The sequence below is a fragment of the Prunus mume genome, linkage group LG1, assembly GCF_029339155.1.
Source record: "Prunus mume cultivar Tortuosa linkage group LG1, ASM2933915v1, whole genome shotgun sequence".
Classification (NCBI taxonomy): domain Eukaryota; kingdom Viridiplantae; phylum Streptophyta; class Magnoliopsida; order Rosales; family Rosaceae; genus Prunus; species Prunus mume.
Genome location: NC_142698.1, coordinates 7,952,036 through 7,976,677, shown reverse-complemented (window position 1 = coordinate 7,976,677; position 24,642 = coordinate 7,952,036). Strand labels below are relative to the sequence as shown.

The 24,642-nt window shown below is 38.0% G+C and overlaps 4 protein-coding genes and 1 pseudogene across 9 annotated transcripts; 4 read left to right on the top strand and 1 right to left on the bottom strand.

The window, feature by feature from the left end:
• Positions 1–856: 856 nt before the first annotated feature.
• LOC148920906 (uncharacterized) lies at positions 857–2,960 on the bottom strand. 2 transcript variants are annotated; one of them, XM_089044004.1, is made up of 2 exons: positions 2,602–2,960; positions 857–2,422 (listed from the first exon to the last, which is right to left on the bottom strand). In XM_089044004.1, the coding sequence occupies exons 1-2, from the start codon at positions 2,616–2,618 to the stop codon at positions 1,033–1,035; spliced, it is 1,407 nt and encodes a 468-aa protein (XP_088900130.1). In that variant the 5' UTR covers positions 2,619–2,960; the 3' UTR covers positions 857–1,032. The 2 variants fall into 2 exon arrangements, with proteins under 2 accessions (XP_088900130.1, XP_088900131.1); XM_089044005.1 differs by having other exon boundaries at positions 857–2,959.
• A 3,533-nt stretch (positions 2,961–6,493) lies between these two features.
• Positions 6,494–8,622, top strand: LOC103332757 (succinate dehydrogenase [ubiquinone] iron-sulfur subunit 3, mitochondrial-like). Its single transcript, XM_008235513.2, has 4 exons — positions 6,494–6,789; positions 7,188–7,426; positions 7,794–8,003; positions 8,264–8,622. Exons 1-4 carry the CDS (start codon positions 6,523–6,525, stop codon positions 8,478–8,480), a joined length of 933 nt encoding a protein of 310 aa, XP_008233735.2. The 5' UTR covers positions 6,494–6,522; the 3' UTR covers positions 8,481–8,622.
• A 1,593-nt stretch (positions 8,623–10,215) lies between these two features.
• On the top strand, positions 10,216–13,608 carry LOC103332741 (succinate dehydrogenase [ubiquinone] iron-sulfur subunit 3, mitochondrial-like; annotated as a pseudogene). Its single transcript, XR_016123279.1, has 4 exons — positions 10,216–11,446; positions 11,871–12,109; positions 12,501–12,710; positions 13,224–13,608. The product of XR_016123279.1 is annotated as a succinate dehydrogenase [ubiquinone] iron-sulfur subunit 3, mitochondrial-like (transcript).
• Positions 13,609–14,262: 654 nt separating this feature from the next.
• On the top strand, positions 14,263–18,040 carry HCC2 (Thioredoxin superfamily protein). Of its 4 annotated transcripts, none has more exons than XM_016794083.2 (7): positions 14,267–14,436; positions 15,214–15,349; positions 15,509–15,587; positions 16,869–17,072; positions 17,163–17,252; positions 17,374–17,506; positions 17,591–18,040. In XM_016794083.2, the coding sequence occupies exons 1-7, from the start codon at positions 14,366–14,368 to the stop codon at positions 17,706–17,708; spliced, it is 831 nt and encodes a 276-aa protein (XP_016649569.2). In that variant the 5' UTR covers positions 14,267–14,365; the 3' UTR covers positions 17,709–18,040. The 4 variants fall into 4 exon arrangements, with proteins under 4 accessions (XP_016649574.2, XP_088900318.1, XP_016649569.2 ...); XM_008235482.3 differs by having other exon boundaries at positions 14,270–14,436; positions 16,872–17,072; XM_016794088.2 differs by lacking the exon at positions 15,214–15,349 and having other exon boundaries at positions 14,263–14,436.
• A 986-nt stretch (positions 18,041–19,026) lies between these two features.
• Positions 19,027–22,564, top strand: LOC103332722 (inactive TPR repeat-containing thioredoxin TTL3). Its single transcript, XM_008235471.3, has 5 exons — positions 19,027–20,762; positions 20,854–21,049; positions 21,299–21,471; positions 21,637–21,970; positions 22,109–22,564. The coding sequence occupies exons 1-5, from the start codon at positions 19,756–19,758 to the stop codon at positions 22,235–22,237; spliced, it is 1,839 nt and encodes a 612-aa protein (XP_008233693.2). The 5' UTR covers positions 19,027–19,755; the 3' UTR covers positions 22,238–22,564.
• The last annotated feature ends 2,078 nt before the right edge of the window (positions 22,565–24,642 follow it).

The window sequence follows — 24,642 nt, the reverse complement described above, 5'->3', positions numbered from 1 at the left end:
TTCTTTTTTCTTACTGTTTGAGTAAAAGCATGAAGACATTTACGTATGAAATGAACAAAAGTATTATGCGCATTCATGATTATCTAATGGGGTGCAACGTATGGACGATCCTCTATGGTTCTGTACAACGGGCATCTACAAGTAATTTATGTATGTTCCGAGCTGGTGTATCATCCAATACACACATAATATGTATTGGATGGTACACCACCAACTAATGCAGCCGGAAAATACAAAAATTTATTGGCATCTATATATCTCTTTAATTTAATAAAAATGAAAAGAACAAAAAAAGTTTGGAAACACAAGCACATGAAAGATATTTGATTCGTATAATAAGAGATTGCGGCGGCTAACTATACCCCAAATCTCGCCACCAATCACTCCTAGACATGATATAAAATATTCAGAAAAAAATTAAAAAAAATAAAAATGTTTGAAAGAATATTATGAAAATGGAGGGGTGGAGAATAATAAAGCAAGCAAGCAAGCAGACAAACCTCTCAGACCATTTGGTAGATTTTTCTTCTTTCTTCTTCTTCTTCTTCTTCTTCGTTTCAGATAAGATTGAAATCACATGGCACAAAAAAGAGAAGGTACGAGGAAAACTATTAAGCTGTTTATGGTTGGTGGGCTTATAATAAATATTCTATCTGAACCATCATAAATCGATCCAGAGATTCTGGTTTACACAGGACTTGAATTCAGACTTCGATGACATATATATATATATATATATAATCAAACTAACAGCATTTTAATTACTGTTCGAACCACAAATTGACAAAAGAAAAAACCCAAGATGGTTCGTGTATGGAAGTGTATGAAAATATATGAAAAAAGAAAGAGAGAGAGAGAGAGAGAGAGAGAGAGAGTCTATTATTTACATACAAATATTAACTAGAAAAGGAGAAACAAAAAAGAGAAGGAAGAAAAAAAAAAAAAAAGTGTTCAATTATGTTGGTCGTGGTCATGGTTAAGACAAACACAAAGATTCTGTGAAACTTTTCTCATGATTTGGGGTGTAAAAGCCTAATCTGAGGAGCAAATCCATGATTCTACCATACCTTCACTTCTTGCAGCAGCAGCAGCCACATTCTGATCCTGCGCCTTATCGCCATGGATAATATTATTGGACGAAGAACCAGCAGAGTAGTTTAGCTTCCCGTTGCCGTAATTCCCATTGATGGATCTCATCAGACCTTGATGATCAACATTGTTGTTGTCAATGTTGGTCTTGTTGTGGTTGCTGGGCCCTGTTCCGTTACCCCAGTTGGAATTACTGTCGTGCCTCGAGAGCGCGGCATCCGAGGAGGATACGATGTTGTTGGGAAGCACATTGAGCTGCTGCTGGGTCAAGCCAAAATGGTCCAAAGAGCCTTGGTGATGGTGGTGGTGAGGTGTCTTGGAGGCAAGGAGATCATTCGGAGAATTAATGGGCAGTGAGTATTTAGGCTGCTGCTGCTGATGTTGGGGTTGAAAGAGGGACTGGAAATTAAGAACTGAGGAGGAGGAGGGTGATGGGTTTTGCTGCATATTGAGGAGATTATTGTGGTGGTTAGTGGCACTTGAATTAGTTGAGGGTAAGTTTGGATGATCAAGAATGGAAGAAGAAGACGGTGGTTGGTGAGAGGCTTTGTGAGCAAAAGGCCTCAAAAGGTAAGAAGGAGGTGAAGGCTCCAAACCCAAACCCCCTCCTCCTCCTCCTCCTCCTCCTCCTCCTCCAGCTGATCTCATGAGGGCAGAGGCGGCAGCAGCTGAGCTAAAGAGATCCAGTCTGCTTCTCGGGAAAGGCGAGGAGGATGTAAATGGAGGAGCAGGGATACCTGTAAATTCCTGAACCATGGCTCTGAAATTTGTGGTGTCTGTTGTCAACACAGTCGTCGGTGCGCGCCTCGACGCTCTCGACCTCTTCTTCGGGTTCCGAACGACTCCGTTGCTGTTGCTGTTGCTGTTGTTGCTGTTATTGTTGATGTTGTGGGTTTGGTTGTTTGGAGCCGAAGAAGAAGCCGAAACGTTTTGGTGATCATGCGGGATCTGAAGAGCCGCAAAAGTAGACGAGCCGCCTCCGCCGCCGCCACCGCCTCTGCTTTGTCCTAATTGATTAATATTGGGGTTGGTCAAAAAGGGTTGGCTTAGGCCACCGAGATCGGTGGGATTCGGGTCGGATCTTAGGGTTTTGGACCACGCCATGTCGAAATTGAGAAGCGGGTTCGGGTTCGTGAGCCTGGAGGATAATGGATCGAACAGGTTTGATAGAGGGTCTAGGTGGTGATGGGTTTGTTGGTGGTGGTGGTGATGTGGCGGTGCGTGGCTAGACATGTGGCCGAGTTGACTCGGTGGGTTACTCAGTAGAGCGGAGATTGACTCGGCCCGCGAGTCGTACTCGTCATCGCCGCCGCTGGAGGACTGCATACTCCCACTGCCAGAATCCATGAGAGAGAGAGAGAGAGAGAGAGAGAGAGAGAAATGGAAAGACGTGAAGGGGGACAAAGATATGGAGGAGGTGAGAGATATTTGGTTACTTAAAATACAAAGCTCAATTAAGAAGAGGAGAGAGAGAGAGAGCTGAAACTGTGAGGTAAGCTGATGAGAAAGTACCAACTATGAGAAGCCATATATGAAAGCTAGCTCTGTGAGATCTGCAAAGCAAAGGAGTACAGTGGTTTGGTTTGCTTCTTGTGCTTTATCTGGGAGCTGCAAAAGGGTATGCGTGAAGAAGAGAATAAACAGCCTACGGAAATTAATGGTTGCAGAAAGAGACTGTTTCAAAAATACATATGAAAGCTTGCTAGCTCTTCTGCCCCTCTTCTTTTTTACTATTTTTGGGTTAAGATCAATTAGGGTTTCAAACAAAGGGTTGCTGCTGATAACAGAGATGCTAAAAGGGGAGAGAGAGAGAGAGAGAGAGAGAGAGAAGAAGAAAAAGGGATTGTTCTCTAGCCTTTTCTCTTCCCTAAAAGAGAAGCTACTTCTCTGCTTGAGGTTCCACTGAAAAGATCAGGGTGGGGTAGCAACTGGTCAAAGTAAGTGAGAGTTGTGGTTTTGATTCGCAGTGTGAAAGGAAGAAAAGAGATATGAGGTTTAGTAAGCTGTTAAAAATTATAATAATAATTAATTAGTTAAAAAATCAATTAATTCAGTGAATGTCATATTTTAATTTATTTGGAATATTATGAGGTGGGCAGGCAGGCAAGCAAGCAACCAAATCTGGGAAGATGGTTGTTGAATGGTATGTATAAAGGTCAGAGAACCCACCATCACCACCGTTACTTTTAAAAAGCCTTCCAAAAAACAAAAACCAAGTAAATTAATAAAAGCCCAAATCATTTTCCCTAATTATTGTTCTACATGTCAAACCTTTTCTAATTTCCGCTCACAATTAGGCTCAGTGTTAGGTTTAATTATGCCAAAGTAAGTTCATTAACTACCTAACTCTTCTCTGTTTCTTTTCCTAAATTTAAACCATGGAAAATATTTTACCCTGCAGCTTTGACTATGTCAGCAACTTGACATTAAAATATCAGTCCATCAGAGGAAGGAAAAAAAAATCTGGGTTATTATTGAAGAACCTCAGAGAATCTTTCAGTCTTCCTCTGCAGAAAACGTATAGATGGAAGTCATGATTTATCTCCCTGAATTTTTTATACTCGTTGCAAATTTTTCTTCCACTTTGTGTGTTTCTTTAATGGAAAAAAACTGTTTGGAAGAAAGAAGAAGAAAGAAATCTACAAATCTGTTTTTTTGGATAGATCAGTTCAACAACATCTAGGTTCGCTGCAACCATCAAAACTAAAAAAAACTAACAAATTTTAAATCCCACATTTATCATATCCTCTTTCACATAAAATAAACACAATTTGGGTTTTAGATGCATAAATGTCGTCATCGTTGTACTTCTATTTTATTTTATATACAAACGATAATTTACTTTCAACAAATCTAAACTGTGAAGAAGAGGATTCGAACTCAGATGCATAGTGGAGAGCATATCCGTTTTAGACAACTTGACTAAGCCTAAATCTGTCACATTATACTTTATAATTTTCAATATTTACATTGTTTCCATCATAAATTATTAATATTATTACTCACTTTTGGCAAACAAAACCCTACAGAACAAAACAAACCCTAACCCTAAAATTTGGACAGTTGCAGACTGTAATGTGCATGTCATTTTGCTCTTTCATGAGCTCATCATGTGGATCCACGTGGCGTTTATTAACCTCAAATCAATTACCTAATTATGTCTTATTTAAGTTACTTGAACCTGTGAAACTGCTTTTGTTTTTAACTGTAAGTGGGGCGCTATCTCCGCCAACTACAAAGATTAAGTAAGATCAAAATTTTGGGTTTGATGGGACCTCCATCATTTTCAATGAACCTGTACCTCACACAAGGAGACGCAAATGCATCCAAACCTTGTGATTGATCTGGACCGTTGGATTTGATGGGATCTTCCGCTTCCAAAAGTTTGTGTACGCACTTGATAAAGGCATATTAAGAATTCTACATAGGTCCCATAACGTGGCGTATTTGAATGTATTCTTTTCTTTTTCTTCAAGTATTTAAATGCAGGGAGAAATTTAGCAATGGAATCTCAACTTTCAATATGGCTTTAAAAGTTAGTCGTGCGCGTTGGACGCGATGGATACTAACGGAAAATTGTGATATAATTGATAGTTGGTGAGACATTGGGCATGAATTAATTAAAAGTTTATGGGGCTCAAAATTAAATTAAAAATTCAAAGGGCAAAGTAAAATTCAGGAGTCTTTAAATATAACTATGTTATATCATATCGTATTAGTTATTATGTGAGAGTATCCAAACATTTTAACTCGTACGATTTGAAAAATACTATCTATGGAGAAGCACTCGTGTTGATAAAATGTTGTAAAATTAAGAGTTAAAAATGAGAAGAGATAAATTGGAGGATTGGAAATAGTGCGTATAGAAGACTACATATATACATGATTAGGGTATAGTTGTAGTCAGCCATGATTTACAACTGTCCGTTATTGAGTGGATGAAAAATTTAGTTAAAAGATGACATGTGTTCAAATTTGATGATAAATCTTTAATTCATGTAATCTTTTAACTGGGTTATTTTCCTACTTAGAATGTATTTATCATGAAGAAAACACTCTCACATAAGTTTTTCTTCGTGAACCATGTATAATTTTACCATCCAAAATTTATTTTATTTTGTTCTATGTTTTATTGCATGTATAATCCAAAAGACATTATTGTCTTCGTGATTGATTGTGACGAATAAGTCGGTGAGTATAACATGATTTTTTGTTGTTGACAATGACGATATAAGTTCGAACTATTTTAATGTACGATGAGAGAGTTCAAACTCGAGTACAAAAAGACAGACACACTATCTTGTGCCAACTAACCTAACCCACATATACTAAACTTATATTTATAATAAAGTGAAGCAAATAAAATTAACACTGCCCCAAAAATATTCTCCAAATCAAAATTTCTTCAACACCACTAAGTAGAATATTTTCTTTTGTCTTATCTTTTTGCCTTTAAAAAAATAAAATAAAAAATATTTCTGGTGTGGTTTCCTCTCTGGTGTTATTGTATGCCTGCCTGCCGGACATCCAAAAGATATACGAATAGAAAGTTCACTTAGTTGTATATAATTTCTAACAGGAAAATTAAAAAGGAACTGAAAAGAAAGAAGAGAACACAAGAAAGTACGATATTTTATAAAGAAAATTTGGTCAGTAGTAATACAATCACCACATTTTATTATTGACTTTACAGAGTTTTTCTATTTGGACCCAACAAAGTTCCAAGCCCACCCGACAAAATGCTTCTGGACAATTTTGCTCTCCAAAAACTCACATACCCAATTCAAAATGAAACAGAGTCTCTCCTGCTGGTTTGGGTCAAACCCTTATAAAATTCAACAGGGTGGTCCTAAATGTTTGCAGAGAAGAAGATGTTTAGTGGGACATATGACTCTATTTATTAAACTAGTGGGATGAGTTTGACGGTTGACTTGTCCTGAGGATCTCCCGCACATGACCCGAGGCTCTGACCATCTACCTGAGCTTTGACAAACTGTACACATCACACTCAGAGAGCCATACATTTTTCAGACACCGAAAATTCAAAACATAAAAACATGCATGTGCACATTCTCAATCTGGAACAATTGAAAAAAAATTTGGTCATTAATTATCAAACAAGCTCTTATTCTTTTAACTTGATTTTTCGATCATTTTACACATTCGCATGATAGAATTTTTTCTAAAAAGATTGGAGAGCATTTGGTAAATCACTTGTTCAGTTTCTGGACTTCTAATTCAGTCCAAACTTAAGCACGAGACCGATTCAAGCCCAAGTCCAAGGCCAATTGAAACTTGTGACAGGATTTTTTATGGACATGTGTTCACTTGCATGGCCACAGATAATTGTATGTTCTGACACCTGTGATATATGCAAAGGCCTCAAATGTGCAAGCAAAATCTACAGCAGTTTCCTATGAGAAATAGATAAACATGTCAAAGAGCTGGATCCGCCATGGCTTCAACAGGGTAGCTCGAATTGTAGGCAGAGCTGCTGACCCAAAGGAGAACTTTCCTGTGTTAGAAGGCCACCCTGTTGCCCAGCAGCAGGCAGAAGTAGCTCTTGAGACCCATGACACAGTCAGAAAGAAAGACCAAGTGCTGAAGGAGTTCAAGATCTATAGATGGAGCCCTGACCATCCCAACAACAAGCCCTACCTTCACTCTTACTTTGTGGACCTCTCTAACTGCGGTCCTATGGTAAATTTATCTTCTCTACTTTTATTATTGCTCTTTTGCAACTGATTTTTCCTAGGTAGAATGTTTAGTTTGATATGTCTTTTTATATTCACTTTTTTGGTGCATGCAAATGTTTTCATAAACTCAGAAAGTGGGAGTAAGGCACTTGTTGCTCAAGAGCATTTACTTCTGCATCCGAGGTACTAGGTTTGATTTCCCTTCCCAATATCACTTATATAAAGAAAAATTGTGTGTACAAATAAAAGGCTGGTTGTAAGTACTTGAGTTGAATTTTCAATTTTAGGTTGAATATTTTGATAAAGTTTGGTCATTTAGGCTGGTCCAACTTCCAAGCAGGCCAATTTTCGTTGAACCAAACCAACCATATAATATCTAACTCTAACTTCTAGCAATTTTAGGTTTTGGATGCATTGCAGAAGATAAAAGCAGAGGATGACTCAAGCTTGAGTTATAGGAGGTCTTGCCGGGAAGGGATCTGTGGGTCATGCTCCATGAACATTGATGGGACAAATACTGTGGCCTGCCTCAGGCCCATAGATGCAGACACTTCCAAACCCACTACAATAACCCCTCTGCCTCACATGTTTGTGATCAAAGATCTGGTTGTTGACCTCACCAATTTCTACCAGCAGTACAAGTAAGATGAGCATTTCTAATTCTATTTAGGGTTCAGACCTAATTATTAAAGTTTCCAGCCCAATGTTTTGGAGTATATTTTTCTAAAATATTTTGCTTTCATCTTGCTAGCTCTTTCTGGTCGGTCTAGTGGTATTTCTCTTCTTAATATTAGAACTAATCTCAAGTTTGAATTCACAAAAGAGCGTTTTCGTTTGTTTTAAGGTAAGTTACGCATTTATTTAAATGCGCAAGATAAGCTTTATGATTCTTAAAGGGTATTAATTCTTTAGAATTTAGTTAACGAGAGTTAAACTTATCACTTTTTATTATGAACTAGTACAACGCATTCTCATGAGAGTTTCATTTCTTGTTATTACCTTGGCTAGGTTGATTGAGCCATGGCTGAAGACAAAGAAGCCACCAAAGGATGGCCGAGAGTACAGGCAATCACCCTCAGACAGGAAAAAGCTTGATGGCCTTTATGAGTGTATAGTTTGTGCTTGTTGTACTACCTCCTGCCCTGCCTACTGGTGGAATCCAGAGGAGTACCCTGGACCAGCGGCTTTGCTCCATGCTTATCGATGGATTGCCGATAGGTAACCTTACGAATGAGTTATCAAATTACTTTGTTTTGAGTGATTCAATCGAAATATTTTGAGTGAAATCACTAGAGACACCAAAACAAATTTCAAATTTTGAATCCTAACAGAGCTGGAAATATTTTAGTTGTATATTTCTATCTCCCACTATGAATCTCATTTATTTTGAACAAGTAAAAAATTGGGAATGAAATTTTGGTGCTTGAGTAGTATTGTCGTAGATTATGTATGTGATCAATTTGGTTCTGCTTTGACAGTCGGGACGAGTTCACAGAGCAACGATTGCAGGCATTGACAGAAGACAACACGAGGTTATATAGATGCAGGACTATAAAGAATTGCACAGCCAATTGCCCCAAAAGCCTCAATCCTGCTGATGCCATTAGCAAAATGAAGACCAGGCACCTCTTGTCTCAACCAGTCGAAAGGGTTGAGGACCAAGGATATGTTGTGTCAGGCAGACCAATGGGTTGAGAGCTTGTAAACTTGTATATCCTGGGCTTGTAGACATTAGAGAATATAGAGATGCAAGTAAGTCCATAAATGTATAACTCTAAAAGACCATGTAGTTTGTTTCCAACAAAGAACCATATATAAAAAAATGGAAGTGCTTGCCACAAGAAGTATTGATTTGAAAAAAAGGTACTGAAGAGATTTTTTAATATGAATATTTAGGAATCAAAAGTACTACATTGGTGCAATGTAGTGGACAAATTTTTCAACAACTCCACATCCTAATCCTGTCGTTCATCTAGCAGCAGTCATAGGGCTTCCTAATGTTAAAGTTCAGAAGATGGCAGTAATCCCGAGACTTTCTAAGATTTTTTTTAATACAGGCAATATTGAGAGAGAGGAAATTCGAACACATGATTTCGGGACACGAGTGACTGTTTTTAACTAATTGAACTATAGGCCCTTGTAAAAATGTTTTAAAGGATTACAATTTTTTTTTTTATCCGTTTAGTTTTTATTTATTTTATTATACAAGTGATATTGATGAAGACGGGAATTAAACTCAAGACATCGTGTGCATGGATAAATGCTCTTAATCATTAGAGCTACAAGGCCCTTGCGTACAAGAGAATAAATGTGACTCATATTCGTCTATGTTGGCACTTTAACAAACTTTATGTAACGGATGGGATTTTTTGTGAGTTTTAGTATAAGGCCCTATAAAATCGAGTACTAGTATGCAATGCAACCACAATTGAGAATTGAAAGAGAAATATAGTGTAACCACAAGGTGTGGTGCGGTTGGCAAACTGCCACCTACAATGGTGTGTTACCTAGTGCCTCAAAACCCATTGAAAGTACTTTATGGCCATGGGCAAGCCAAATCCAGAGCGGGGATTAATCTCACCATTCAGGTGTTGGGACACCTCGTGATATTTACCCAAAAAAAAGAAAAAAGAAGAGAAACGTGGTGTTGGTGGTCGATCTTGGAGTGCATTGCAAGACTTGCTTATTCAACGGAGCGGACAAAAATTTGAGGATGGATTGCTTCAGAAGGGGTTTATGGGCTTCCTAGCTTGTACTGATCCAAAAAGGAAAAATAGAAAAAAAGAAAAAATCTATGGAAATTCACATAAGGACAATGCTTGGCTCCTGATATATCGGGAGCCATTCCTCCTCAACAATGACGTGGGCTCCTTAAAAATCAAGTACTAGTATAAGGCCCTATAAAATCGAATACTAGTATGAAATGCACCCACAATTGAGAATTGAAAGAAAAATATGGTGTAACTTCAGGTGTGGTGCGGTTGTGAACTTACTTGGTGCCTCAATGGCAGAGGTTTGAAATTGAAAATACTTTATGGCCAGAGCGGGGAGTAATCCCACCCTTCGGGTATGGGGACACATCGTGATATTTACCCAAAAAATAAAAGAAGAGAAACGTGGTGTCGGTGGTCGATCTTGGAGTGCATTGCAAGAGTTGCTAATTCAACGGAGCAGACAAAATTTGAGGATGGATTGCTTCAGAATGGGTTTATGGGCTTTCCTAGCTTGTGCTAACCCAAAAAGGAAAAATAGAAAAAAAGTAAAAATTAATATTTCCATAGAAGGCAATTTACATAAGGTTGCTCCTGACATATCAAGAGCCATTCTTCCTCAACAATGACGTGGGCTCCTTAAAAAACAACACGTGTTTCCTTTCTTCTTCTTTTCTTTTCCCTTTTCTTTCAACACTTTTAACCAAGCATTTGGCTGGTTTTACTCAAGCCTCCCACGTCAACCTCCGGCCAATTTTGGAGCCCAAGACCCTGGATTGAAATCATTATGTGCTTTCAATTTTTGGTTTTTGAATTTGTAGCCAGAGCAGAAGTTTGATTGGCTAATTTGAATACCATATTCCGACGAAGTGAGGGAGGAGAGAGAGAGAGAGAGAAAGAAATGAAGATTAGTCATTGAAACCTTGAATCCCCCCGCCTTCGCTCACCTTAGATATGAAAATATAGACTATGGAGCATAGAAAGTCGCCGATCTCTATTTTTTCCAGCGTGAAGAGAGAGAAAGGGAGAGATAAGTGATGGAGAGAGAGAGAGAAGAAAAAAGAAAGTCGGTGGGTTGCCTGCTCGTCCTTATCGGTTCAGTGGCGAGGTTGGTGATGAGGGTGGATTCGAAACAGGGGCGGCGGTGGCTTTGTAGTGTCGGGTTGGGGAGGCTGCAATTAAAACCAGCCAAAAGGTTGGGTTAAAAACGCTGAGGGAAGAGGAAAAAAATAAAATATGTATTAATTTTTTAAGGAGCCCACGTCATGATTGAGGAGGAATATCATCCTAAGCCAAGCATTGTCCCCCAAAAAGACATGTACAATAGAGTGAAGATAAGTAACTATTTCAATTTTTTTTTTTAAATAGAAAAAAATATTATTCTTCTTTAACTTTATTGTTCGATCATTTTACATATTCACGTGACAGAAGACTAAACAACCGATTGAATTTTTTCTAAAAATATTGGAGAGCACTTGGTAAATTACTTGTTCAGACTTTAAGCATAAGACCAATTCAAGCCCAAGTCCAAGCCCAATTGAAACTTGTGACAGGTTTATTTATGGACATGTGTTCCGCTTGCATGGCTACAGATAGTTGTATGTTCTGACACCTGTGATATATGCAAAGGCCTCAAATGTGCAAGCAAAATCTGCAGCAGTTTCCTATGAGAAATAGATAAAGATGTCAAAGAGCTGGATCCGCCATGGCTTCAACAGGGTAGCTCGAATTGTAGGCAGAGCTGCTGACCCAAAGAAGGAGAACTTTCCTGTGTTAGAAGGCCACCCCGTTGCCCAGCAACATGCAGAAGTAGCTGTTGAGACCCATGACACAGTCAGAAAGAAAGACCAAGTGCTGAAGGAGTTCAAGATCTATAGATGGAGCCCTGAGCATCCCAACAAGCCCTACCTTCACTCTTACTTTGTGGACCTCTCCAACTGCGGTCCTATGGTAAATTTATCCTCTACTTTTATTATTATAATTTTTCTATTGATTTTTCCTTGGTAGAATGTTTAAGGGAATTAGAATTTATAGTTTGATATGTCTTTTTATATTCACTTTTTTGGTGCATGCAAATAGTTTCATAAACTTAGAAAGTGGTAGTAAGGGGCTTGTAGCTCAAAAGCATTTACTTATGCGTCTGATGTCCTAGATTTGATTCTCCCTTCTCCAATATCACTTGTATAAAGGAAAATTGTGTGTATAAAGAAAAGGCTGGATGAGCCCTTGTAAGTACTTGAGTTGAATTTTCAATTTTAGGTTGAATCTTATGATAAAATTTGGTCATTTAGGCTGGTCCAACTTCCAATCAGGCCAATTTCCGTTGAACCAAACCAACCATATAATATCTAACTCTAAACTCTAGCAATTTTAGGTTTTGGATGCATTGCGGAAGATAAAAGCAGAGGATGATTCAAGCCTGAGTTATAGGAGGTCTTGCCGGGAAGGGATATGTGGGTCATGCTCCATGAACATTGATGGGACAAATACTGTGGCCTGCCTCAGGCCCATAAATGCAGACACTTCCAAACCCACTACTATAACCCCTCTGCCTCACATGTTTGTGATCAAAGATCTGGTTGTTGACCTCACCAATTTCTACCAGCAGTACAAGTAAGATGAGCATTTCTAATTCTATTTAGGGGTCAGACCTAATTATTTATGTATTGTTATGTTGTAGATTAAAGTTTTCAGCCCAATGTTTTGCAGTATATTTTTCTAAAATATTTTGTTTTCATCTTGCTAGCTCTTTTTGGTCGGCCTAATGGTATTTCTCTTCTTAATATTAGAAATAATCTCAAGTTAGAATTCACAAAAGAGCGCTTTCATTTGTTTTAGGGCAAGTTATGCTTCCATTTAAATGCGCAAGATAAGCTTTATGATTCTTAAATATTAAGAAATGTTACTTCTTTAAAATTTAGTTAATGAGAGTTAAACTTATCACTTTTTATTATGAACAACGCATCTTCATGAGAGTTTCATTTCTTGATATTACCTTGGCTAGGTTGATTGAGCCATGGCTGAAGACGACGAAGCCACCAAAGGATGGCTGAGAGTACAGGCAATCACCCTCAGACAGGAAAAAGCTTGATGGGCTTTATGAGTGCATACTTTGTGCTTGTTGTACTACCTCCTGCCCTTCCTACTGGTGGAATCCAGAGGAGTTCCTTGGACCAGCGGCTTTGCTCCATGCTTATCGATGGATTGCCGATAGGTAACCTTACCAATAAGTTATCAAATCACTTTGTTTTGTTATTTGTTTTGAGTGATTCAATAAAAAATTTGAGTAATACTAGAGACACCAAAACAAATTTCAAATTTTGAATCCTAACAGAGCTGGAAATATTTTATACAAATTTATAAATAAACCCAATTCTAGACATGTATTTATAAAAAAACCCAAGCACTATTTAAACATAGAAACACACCCAAAATCAACCCCAAAGTCAACTTTTTGGGTGTGTTTATAAATGAGTTTTGAGTGTGTGTAATGATGGGTTTTGGGTGTGTTTATAAAGTGTTTTGGGTGTTGGGTTTTTTTATAATTTCAACCTCCATTTTGGGTGTTTTAGTAAAACTCCCAATATTTTACTTGTATATTCCTAACTCCCACTATGAATCTCATTTATTTTGAACATGTAAAAAACTGGGAATGAAATTTTGGTGCTCGAGTATTATTGTCATAGATTATGTATGTGTTGTGATCAATTGGGTTGTGCTTTGGCAGCCGGGATGAGTTCACAGAGCCACGATTGCAGGCATTGACAGATGACCACACGAGGTTATATAGATGCAGGACTATAAAGAATTGCACAGCCACTTGCCCCAAAAGCCTCAATCCTGCGGATGCCATTAACAAAATGAAGACCAGGCACCTCGTCTCAACCAGTCGAAAGGGTTGAGGACCAAGGATATGTTGTGTCAGGCAGACCAATTGGTTGAGAGCTTTTAAACTTGTATATCCTGGGCTCATAGACATTGGAGAATATGGAGATGCAAGTCCAGTAAATGTATGACTCTATAACTGAAAGGACCATGTAGTTTGTTTCCAACAAAGAACCATATATAAAAAAATGGAAGTGCTTCACACAAGAAGTATTAATTTGACAAAAGATACTGGAGATTTTTGAATACGAATATTTAGGAATCAAAAGTACTACATATGTGCAATATAGTGGACAGATTTTTCAACTACTCAACATCCTAATCTTGTATTTTTAATACAAGCGATAACTTCTACAAGCTCGGCTTACAAATTTTCTTTTGTATATTTTAGTTTGTATTTTATTTTTTTATACAAGCGATATTGATGAAGAAGGGAATTGAATTTAGGATGTGTGCGTAGATAAATGTTATTAATCACTTGAGCTATAAATTCCTTGCGTATAAGAGAATAAATGTGACTCATATTCGTCTATGTTAGCATTTTAGGTTTTTAGGTCAGACCCAAAAAAAAAAAGGAAAAAAAAGTAACGGATGGGATTTTTCGTGAGTTTTAGGATGGGTCTATAAGGCCCCATAAAATCGAGTACTAGTTTGAAATGCACCCACAATTGAGAAGTGAAAGAGAAACGTGGTGTTGGTCGTCGATCTTGGAGTGCACTGCAAGATTACTGATTCAACGGAGCAGACAAAATTTGAGGATGGATCGCTTCGGAATGGGCTTATGGGCTTTCCTAGCTTTTGCTAACCCAAAAAGGAAAAATAAAAAAAATAAAAAATAAATATTTCCATAGAAGGCAATTTACAGAATACGGAGGGAAAACGAGCGCGTGCATTGCTAGCTTGAGCTAGTCATACAAAACCCAATGGGTTTTGCTCAAAACAGCTATTCACAGAAAACTCACCCAAGAAATTTTCCTAGAAACCATGCCCTTTTCTCGTTTTCTTTTCTTTTCGGCCAAACAACGCTCAATAGAGGTTTTCAATCTACTACGGAGGTACACACTCTGAAGCCCTTTTTGAGAATTTTGGTTTCTTTTCTAGTGTTTTAACTCAGGGGACGTGCAATTCTGCTGGATCGCTGAAATTCAATCTTTATTTTGGAATTACTCGTTTCAAAGTTTTGGGTTTATGCTATTCAGATTATATTACATGTTCTTTGAGTTCATATTGATGTTTGTGTGCATACTTTATACATATTTGTATATTTGTTAAATGTCTTTATTATTCCCCACATGTATCTTGTTGAAAAGATAAAGTATCTTTTGAAATAGTGTATGTGCTCTTAGCACCGTTTTCTTGCAAGTTGATTTTGCAAGGGCAAATTCTATATTTGGTGGTAGAGCAGTTTTCACTGAATTAGTGTCCAATGGAAGTGTGATGGATACCACAATCCAAATTTCTCATTTTGAAAAATAAAGAAAAGAAATATCTTGTGGTAGCAAATGGTAATGTCAACTATGTGACATTTGGCTATGTTTTGGTACTCAGGATTTTTACCAGCAGGAGTTTGCATAGGATTTCTGAACATTAATTTGAAGTGGGTGTTTCGGGTTGTTTCGTTTGAAGTTTATTTGGGGGTTTGAATTTAAGGGATTAAGAAAATCCTAAATGGGGTTTTTCTCGCTTATATGTGAAACGGTGTTAAATGTTCATTCACCCTTTTGGCAAGCATAAGACATATTCTAAGCCCAATTGGGGGATACTGCTCAAAGTTCTGTTTCATGTTTCCTTTAGCATCTGAGTTTCTACTGAATCATTTGTGCCTGATATAGGTCTGGCCTCCCTAAGAGAATTCATTCGCGTAGTTATGCAAATTCATCGAAAAGTGCTAATGGGAAGACAGGTATTAGATCCCCGATGACAGTAGAAACACCACCGGCTTCTCGCTCTAGGGCTTCCTATGTTATTGTATGCAGCCTTCCCCTTTTTGTTCTCTTATCAGTTATATTATCTACATCTTCTTGCTTTCAAGATGCACATTTATGGATATATTAAACAATAAGCATTTGTTTCATGCTTTCCTGGATTGAGGTCCCTTCATTTGCTAATCAAATACTTTTTTCTCAGCCGGCTGCTGGTGTACTATTCTTTTCTGGGTTGGCAACTTTCATTCATTATAATGATGAGAGGAGAGTAACTTTAAAAGGTACTATTTCAACCTTTAGTACTGCTAGGGAACTGGTTTTGATTTGAAGTTGGTATCTGGAAAATGATGCTTGTGGATACTTTGACCCATTTATGTGGCCTTTCTCATATTAGTTTGGTCTTCTTGTTCTTCCTCCGTATTTTGTTAGCATTCAAACTAAATTGCCAATTTAATATAGCAAAGATGGCTCATTTCAGCGACTTTAGAATATTTTCTTCTGACTGTAAAGAAACATTTAGAGTTGTTAATAAATTCATTCGATGTTAGGCTTGATGTGTGAAGGGCAAGAGGTCTAATGATGAATTAAGTGGCTCGAGTCTGAAACCTCTAGGATATAATGGTTGTGGATACTTTCACTAATTTATGTGGCCTTTTTCATATTAATTTGGTCTTCTTGTTCTTCCTTCATATTTTGTTGCATTCAGTGGATTTTTTTTTGTATTTTTTGTTTGGATAACACAACATTCAAACTAAATAGCTAATTTTAGCTATCAAAGATAGTGCATTTTAGTGATTTAAGAATCTTTGCTTCTGACTGTAAAAAATGTTTGAATTGTTAAGAGATTCATTTGATGTTGGCCTTATGTGCGAGACAAGAGGTCTTATGATGATTTTAGTGGCTCCAGTCTGAAACCTCTAGGATATTGGCTGTCCAATTATTTGTTTAAAAGGATGCAATTGGACTATTTAATCGAAGTGTTACTGGGTTAGTCTTCATTACATTTTCTTATTGAGGTACTTCATTAATGTTAGTTTGTAGAATAGTGAAAATGTTTAATATGATTTTTAGCTTTATAATGTAACAAAATATTGCTGGCAGAAATGCTATGTTCGCCTCAATTTGGATTTACTTTGCGGGGTCAAATTGTTCTTAATGCAGGACTGCATCTTTTGTTCCTTTTCTAGCTTTTGTATGATGAATTGAGCAGGATAATCAATTAGTATGGTGAACTTATTGTTGTGCTTGGGCTATAGTCTATTCAAAATCAGTTGGAATGGAGACAATTATAATATCTTTTCATCGTAGGACAATGTGCATGCTAGCTGTTCAGTATATACCCATTGGTTTAAACTTCAATTTTTGTCTAAAATCTGCAGGGAAATTCATAACGAGCTTAGTCTTCCATCGAAACTCTGTTCTCCCATATTAATTGAACTACTAACTTAGGTATTTAGAATGTACTATGAATCTGCAAGTACATTTCCTGATTGAATGATGGAGAAATGACTTTGTTTTCTAAGACCAAGCAACATCCTTCTCTTACTTTTTCTCCATCTTAGCAGGTCAGGGTAACTGCCCATGCGTAAACAATCTCAGGGGCCCTATAATCGGTGGTCCCTTCACTTTAGTGGACACGGAGAACCACACTGTCACTGAACGAAATCTTTTAGGAAACTGGGTTCTTCTCCATTTTGGATATACTTCTTCTCCTGATGTTGGACCGGAACAACTCCAGATGATGGCCAAGGCCATAAACATGTTAGGTTGACACTTTATTAACATTTTATATTTGAATACTATTTTGTTGTTGGACCACTGACGTGCTACCAATTTTTTTTTTTCTCGGGTACAAGAATCGAGACATAACCTTAAGATTCTACCAGTATTTGTTACACTTGATCCACAACGTGATACCCCTTCTCATCTCCGTGCCTACCTTAAAGGTCTGAATTCTTTTACAGTGGAATATTTGTACTCTTTATGCTAATTATTTAAATACAGATGGTTTTGCTAATATCTCGTTTTGGCTTCCCCTATCACCTGACCCAACGTTTTTGTGGACAGAGTTTGAATCAAGGATTGTAGGGTTAACTGGACCTGTATCAGCTATAAGGCAGATGGCTCAGGAATACCGTGCTTATTTTAAGAAGGTTGAAGAAGAGGGCGATGACTATCTTGTTGAGTGTTCCCATAACATGTGAGCCACTTGCTAAAATCTTTCCCTTTTCAGCTTTCTGGTATATGAGCTCAAAGTGGCTTTAATGTGCATTGAAACAACCAGGTATTTGATGAACCCAAACATGGAAGTTGTGAGATGCTTTGGTGTAGAGTACAATGCAGATGAACTGTCAGAAGCAATTGTAAAAGAAGTGAAAAGAACCTCAACTGACAAGAGCTAGAAAGTTTTGTGAAGCGTAATGGAGATTTTTCATTCCACTTCCCCCCGTCTCTCTCTCTCTCTCTCTCTCTCTCTCTCTCTCTCTCTCTCAGGCATACATACGACAGAATTCAAATGTCGCTCTTGACTAAGCAGTAGTTTAGAGCTTTTGTAGAATGTGTTAAGTTTCTTGATTCGGAATAGTCATCCGACAAGAATATAGAAAAGTTGAGTAGCAATGTCATATTTGTTTTAAAGGCTACCTCAAATTCAATTCAGCTTAACTTCATTGGTTATAGACAAGAACATGTATTGCTTTTCAAATTGTTAGGATATCAAGACCTAATTTGTGAATCCATTAGGAATGAGAAACAATGGGTTACAACCGGATAGCGACCTTTTTTTTTTCTTCTTTTTTCTTTCTGAAAAAAACGAAATCAGTCCTAGACCTAAGTCATTGCTGCAATGTGCTATGCATCTACAGTTCATTGCAGGATGAGCAGCAGAGGCTTCAAGAAATTGGTTCTCCAGTTTTTTTTTTTTTTATTTTTAAAATTGTTATTTTTGTGGTCAACGTTTTCCAGCTTTACTCTAACTATCTTAACTAAATATTACTCTTATCCTCCTCTAAATATACAGTCTCTTTATATATAAATAAAGATTTTACGAAAGAACGTATATATTGCTGCAAAAGAAGTTTTTAGCTCGTTCTTCCATTTCTGCTATGCAATGCATGCTCTAAATGTTGATGGTCTCAGAGCCATGAACACCAAAAGGCTTGAAAAGGCTTCATACTTGAAGAATAATTCTTCAATCACAAGACAGCATTCTCCTATTTCAACTCAAAATTGAGCAGCATTTTCTTCCTGAATCCTTACCTTCATCTTCTTAATAGTGGCAATCTTAGCCCTTTATGCTTTCTCATACTGTCAACTAAAAGGATTCAGAAAAATACTTTTAACGACGATTATAGAACACCATCAAAAGTATGTCTCCCGGAATTTCCTTCTTTTTTTTTCAACACCTTGTTTTGACCTGGCTTCTTTTAAGTTTGCAGATTTAACATAGAAAAGCCACAACCATTCTACCAAAACTCAACCACTTCTCAATCAATTCAAGAAGCAGTTGGTGATTAGGTCAATAACTCAATTAGGTCTTAGTTTTTTTAATTTATAAATAGGGTATATTCCCAGTTCAAATATGAGATGTTCTGCAATTTCCATTTCTTGTTTTTTTTTTTTTTTGGGTATTTTAAACAAAAATGTATTTATACATGACTGTTATTAAACACAACTGGCTTCATACGTGGGATGTTGAAAACCAACAAAGACGTGCCCTCCTCAAAGAAAACAAGGGCCATGACAGATTGACAAGGCTGGGGTGAGTCAGTCTAAAATTCTAGAGATCATCATTTAACGCAAGACCGGGTCTTCTGCTTCCACACAAGAAACCCAAAGCAAAGACAATGAGAGAAAACCAAAAAAAAAATAAAAATGAAAATGAAAAATGAAAAATGAAAAACAGAACCAGAAACAGAAACCAGATATGAAAATTGAGAAAAAGATTCAGCACCAGCTATTACAGTTTTTTATAAAACAATAAACCCGTAATCTATTATTTTCTTTTCCTGCCATTTATTCCCATTTCTTTCCCTGCCCCTTGTTTTAATCATGCAATCCAATTTCACCTCTCTTGCACAGAGCAGAGAGAAATCCAGGAGGCATTGTCTCTAATTAATAATAATAATCAGAGCCACTCAAGCTCCAGGAGGAGGAGGCCATGCAAATAATCTCCTGGGTCCTCTCTCATTTTTTTCATTAATTCTTGATTTCTTTTCCTGTGCTTTTTTTTTTTTTTAATTCTTCTCCAAAATGTGATCTTGGGTTCAACTTGGTTTTCTCTCTTGAACTCTACCAATTCTCATACATCTTTTTCATTTCATGCACCTCATGCTCTTCCCTTGGTTTTGTTAATGGTACACAGAAAATCCCAATTGCTGTAACATCATCACACCATGCACAGAATTTGATCAGGGACTTGAAAGGGACATAAACAATAAAAGAAAAAAAATGGGAGAGTCGCCGGAGAAGAAATCAGGCTGTGGCATATTGAGTGCTGTTTTTGGGAGAAATAGTTTTTGGCCAAGAAGAACAACTTCTACAGGTTCTCTTCCTGTGGCCAATAATAACAATGCCACATTTGTCAAAACACCAAGCACTCCAAATTCGAAACGGCGGCGTGGTGGCTCTGATGAGGCTTCCTTCCTTGATTCATCAGCCAATCCATCAGATGCTCCTCCATCAAAACCTATCACAAAGCCTTCCCAATATAGTAACAGGGCACCTCCTATACAACAACAGCAACAGCAACAGCTGCAGCAAAATATTCAGGGTAGAAATGGTAGGCCACCTCAAGAAGCAGCAGCACAAGCAGGTCCAATGGTTTCCTCATCAGCCCCAAGCAAAATGGCCCCAAGCCAAGGTTATGTGAACCAAGGCAAAAGGGTGCCAAAGGAGGCAGTTGGTATATCTGGTGAGCTTGATAGCATGATTGCTGATCATCAAAAATCAAAAGGGAGCAATACACTTGTAAGGGCTTCCTCCAGCAATGTCATGCTTTTTGGCAATTTGGGTAATTTGAGACAACCTGGTGGAGGTGGTGGAAATGCAAACTCAAATAATGTTCTTGATTATCTTCCAAAGACAGCAAGAGAAGAAATCCCTATGATGAGTAATGTAAATGTGGGAAAGATGAGTGCTGCTAAAGAAGAGAAGAAACAGAGTGTCACAGAACCGCCTGCTTCCTTATGCCGGGCATTGTCGACTAGAATGGACCCCGAAACTTTGAAGATCATGGGCAATGAAGATTACAAGAATGGGAGGTTTGCAGAGGCTTTGGCTTTATACGATGCTGCAATTTCTATTGACCCCAATAAGGCTTCTTATAGGAGCAACAAGAGTGCTGCATTAACCGCTCTAGGTCAACTTCTCGAGGCAGTTTTTGAGTGCAGGGAAGCCATTCGGATTGAGCCCCAGTATCACAGGGCTCATCATCGTCTGGCAACATTATATTTTAGGTACAACTTAAACTGCATAAAGTTCCACATGTTAATGTTATTTGGGAGTTGCAATCTTTTTTGTAAAAGTTAATTTGTTGTGTGCTTGTAGGTTAGGGGAAGCAGATAAAGCTTTGTATCACTACAAACATTCTGGACCAGAGGCTGATCAAGAGGACCTTGCTAAAGTAAAATCTCTTCAGGCCCTTCTGAACAAGTGCACTGAGGCTCGTAGGTTAAGAGATTGGAACACCCTCATAAAGGCATCTGAAAACGTTATATTAGCTGGTGCAGATTCAGCACCACAGGTTAGCCATAGAATTATCAAATTCCAATCCCATCTTTATTAGATTTCCCTTTCTCTTATTCTCCATTAAACATCCTCTGGATACGAACTTGTTTCTCAACGCTATGAGGAGATGAGATGCACCTCAGAAGTCCATATCAAATTTAACGGTTGAGAAGCATTTATGTATTTGACAACAAAAATATATATGTAGATAAGCTCACTTATGTATACTAATATGAGTACATATTTTGTTTGTTACTCTACAAAGATATATGCTTTGCAAGCTGAGGCCTTACTGAAGCTCAATAGGCACCAAGAAGCAGATGAAGCACTATCCAGGGGTCCAAATTTTGAAGTAGATGCCTGCTCTAAATTTTTCGGTCCTATTGGTAATGCGAACTTGTTAACAACACGGGCTCAGGTGGATATGGTTGCTGGGAGGTACTGTGTTTTTTACTCTAAAAGTACCTATATTTATCATTGTGCATAGTGTCACACGATAAAGTTATAGAAAGCAAGAGCATAATTATGCAAATGCTTATGCACTACTCAAAAGGAAGAATATTGTTCAAATAGTTGGTTTATTGGTTTCCAATGGCTTGACAGATTGGATGATGCATTGGAGGCAGCTCAACGAGCATCCCGTCTTGACTCAAACAACAGGGAAGCAAACATGGTGGCGAGGAAGGCTCGAGCTGTTACGGTATCTCGATCAAAAGGCAATGAGCTTTTCAAGACAGCAAGATTCTCAGAGGCATGCGTTGCCTATGGGGAGGGACTTGAGCACGACCCTTATAATTCGGTGTTGTTATGCAACCGTGGTGCTTGTCGGTCAAAACTTGGTCAATTAGATAAAGCAATTGAGGACTGTACAGCTGCCCTCAATGTGCGCCCATCTTACTGCAAGGCTAGATTAAGAAGAGCAGATTGCAATGCCAAGGTGACCATATGTGCTCGCTCATTAATACATACACATCTTTCAAACAACAAAAAAAGAAAAATTCAAGTTGCTTTTGGTTGCTCTTTGATTATGTTATTTGTGACAATTGGTATGTTTCAATGATGATGTATCATGCAGTTGGAAAAATGGGAAGCTTCAATACAAGACTACGAGATTTTGCTTAAGGAAACACCCGGGGACGAGGAGGTAAGCCGCGCTTTGTCTGAAGCCCGGCAACAGCTCAAGAAACTGCGAGGTGAGGCATAGCCAGAGAGACCTTAGAGATGGAGAATGGAAAGAAGCCAATGCAGTATAATTAGGAGGCTGTTAGGAAAGAAGCTGCCCTTCCGCAATTGTATGGCTCTTGGAGCTCAAGAGGAGAAACACAAAAGTTCAAGTTGGAGAGGCAAAAGTAGATGATTTTTCAAAGAGGGGATGAAGGTGGCAACTGATATAACGTAACACAAATACATGACCCAATTTTTCTTTTTCATGTAAAGTTGTATTTGTGCAATTCTTTCTGGGAAATGTATTTGATACTGCTTATAAAAAAAATGTTAAAATATATTTGGAACAAATCTTGAATTCTTCGTTTCTGAAAGCCGCACATGTTTTTCGACCCTGTGCTATATTTAGGGATTTAAGTGCTTCACTGTCATGCAATGGTTGTTCATCGGAGCTATAAATCCTATAATTTTCCATCTTCGAAATGTTGAGTCTGAATGAACTTGGGGCAATTTCAAAGGCCACATCTGGTGGCATACATGTACGCATCACCTGCAATGTAACCTTTTAAACCCAATTAATTGATGATTATGAGGGCTTGGGAAGAACGGAAAGCTTTATGCTTAAGGGGTCCAATGTTAACACTTTTCTGTTCTTATTTCTTGTGCTAAAGCTCAACCAAATGTGCAAGTGTGAATGGAAACAAACAAAGACAAGTAAGAGATAAATAAACAAACCAAGCAAACCAACAAGAACACATAGATTTATACTTGTTCGGCTTTACGTCCAACTTAGAAATGACTAAGTATGGTTAATCACTCAAAATTTCAAGACACCAAATACACTGAAGCTCACACTCTCAAGAATAGACAGAGAAAAAGAGAATAAAACTTTTGTTCATGATCACTCTGCTGTGCAGCATCCACAGTAACCGAAGTACTATCTTTTTCTTGGTGTGATCGGTAGAAGAGCAGCTGTGTCTCTCTAACCCAAAATGGTGCAGCCAACACGAATCTCATATGGAATGCGGCAGGTAAGTGTTGGCGTGAATCATAATTCAAGGATTCAGTGATTCCTAATTTCCTGGTGTAATTCATGTTACCTAATTAGAATAGTTACCTAGTGAATTACACCTAATTAGAATAGTTAACCTAGTTAGGATTCCTTGTAATTAGCTAATTACTTTTCCTTGTAGGAAAAGTCAACTTGTACTTGTATATATATTCTCCGCTTGGAGAAATATAAAATCATTCACAATTATTCAATCCTTCTGTGTTTAGTTGGTATCAAAGCTGGCTAACCACGGTCTCTCAAACAAAAATACAAACACCTAGCCATTGGCACCCTCTACTGCCGACGGCAACCAAACACACAAAAATAAATAATAATAAAAAGCCGCAAAACAGTGACAACATCCTTGTCGTTACAAACCAAGTGCAACAAAAGACCCTAAAAACACAAACCCGCCGATCCTAGCCGGTGCAACCTACCCTCCGAAAACTTGTTCTCTCTCCATGGTTTTCAAAGATACCCTAGACACCCCCACCGCCGCTGCAAAATCCAGTGCTTCAGAAAACTTCAAAACTCTTCACATGGCGCAACCAATTGTTACAGTTTGCAATGATACTTCCGCTGCCTCATTCACCATAAGGTTGAATGGAAAGAATTATAGCACTTAGTCGAAGATGATGTTGCTTCATGTGTTAGGCCAAGGAAAAAGAGGTTATTTGACAGGGAAGGTGGCTCAAGTAGAGGAAGATGCTCTGAGCTTTGATTCGTGGTGTATTGAGGACTCCATTGTTAAAGGATGGTTGATAAAAACCATGGAACCTGATTTGGTAGAATTGTTCTTAGATCTATCAACAGCTAAAGATGTCTGGGAGAGTGCAGCCCAAATGTATTATGACACGTCTAATGATTGCAGATTTATGAATTACAATGTAAAGCAACTCGTAATACTTGAGGAGGTCGCGATATTACATCCTACTTTGCTGAGCTCAAGACCGTTTGATTGGAACTAGACCGTCGTCGTCCAATCAACATCAAGTGCCCTGATGATGTGAGATTCGATAGGCTGAGATACATAAATATTGTATTTATAGTTTTCTTGCACGTCTAGATGATGAGTTTGATAAAATTAGAGGAGATTTGTTGAGGTTGAGACCACTGCCAAAATTGGAGGAGTTGTTTGCTTTGGTTTGAAAAGAGGCCTAATATTGGGAAACGATGCTCAAGAATGATGGAAAGACTGAATCATCTGCTGTAGTGGTTTCCAAAGCCCCTACTACTAGTTTTTCTTTTCTTCGTCCAACCCCTAAGGAATAAAAAAAAACATGCATTGTACTTACTATAATGGGAACCGTCATACAAAGGCCAGGTGTTTTCATAAGAATGGGTTTTCTGAGTGGTTCCTTGAACACCAAAAGCAACGAAATGAGGCACATGAG

Excerpts from the sequence above, each read along its gene's own strand:
- HCC2 (XM_016794083.2), top strand. The coding sequence starts at position 14,366 with ATGCCCTTTTCTCGTTTTCTTTTCTTTTCGGCCAAACAACGCTCAATA. Across the intron at positions 17,253-17,373 it reads TCTCCGTGCCTACCTTAAAG|AGTTTGAATCAAGGATTGTA; the intron begins GTCTGAATTCTT and ends TTTTGTGGACAG. Across the intron at positions 17,507-17,590 it reads GTTGAGTGTTCCCATAACAT|GTATTTGATGAACCCAAACA; the intron begins GTGAGCCACTTG and ends TGAAACAACCAG.
- LOC103332757 (XM_008235513.2), top strand. The coding sequence starts at position 6,523 with ATGTCAAAGAGCTGGATCCGCCATGGCTTCAACAGGGTAGCTCGAATT. Across the intron at positions 7,427-7,793 it reads AATTTCTACCAGCAGTACAA|GTTGATTGAGCCATGGCTGA; the intron begins GTAAGATGAGCA and ends TACCTTGGCTAG. Across the intron at positions 8,004-8,263 it reads TATCGATGGATTGCCGATAG|TCGGGACGAGTTCACAGAGC; the intron begins GTAACCTTACGA and ends CTGCTTTGACAG.
- LOC103332722 (XM_008235471.3), top strand. The coding sequence starts at position 19,756 with ATGGGAGAGTCGCCGGAGAAGAAATCAGGCTGTGGCATATTGAGTGCT. Across the intron at positions 21,050-21,298 it reads GTGCAGATTCAGCACCACAG|ATATATGCTTTGCAAGCTGA; the intron begins GTTAGCCATAGA and ends TACTCTACAAAG. Across the intron at positions 21,971-22,108 it reads GAGCAGATTGCAATGCCAAG|TTGGAAAAATGGGAAGCTTC; the intron begins GTGACCATATGT and ends TGTATCATGCAG.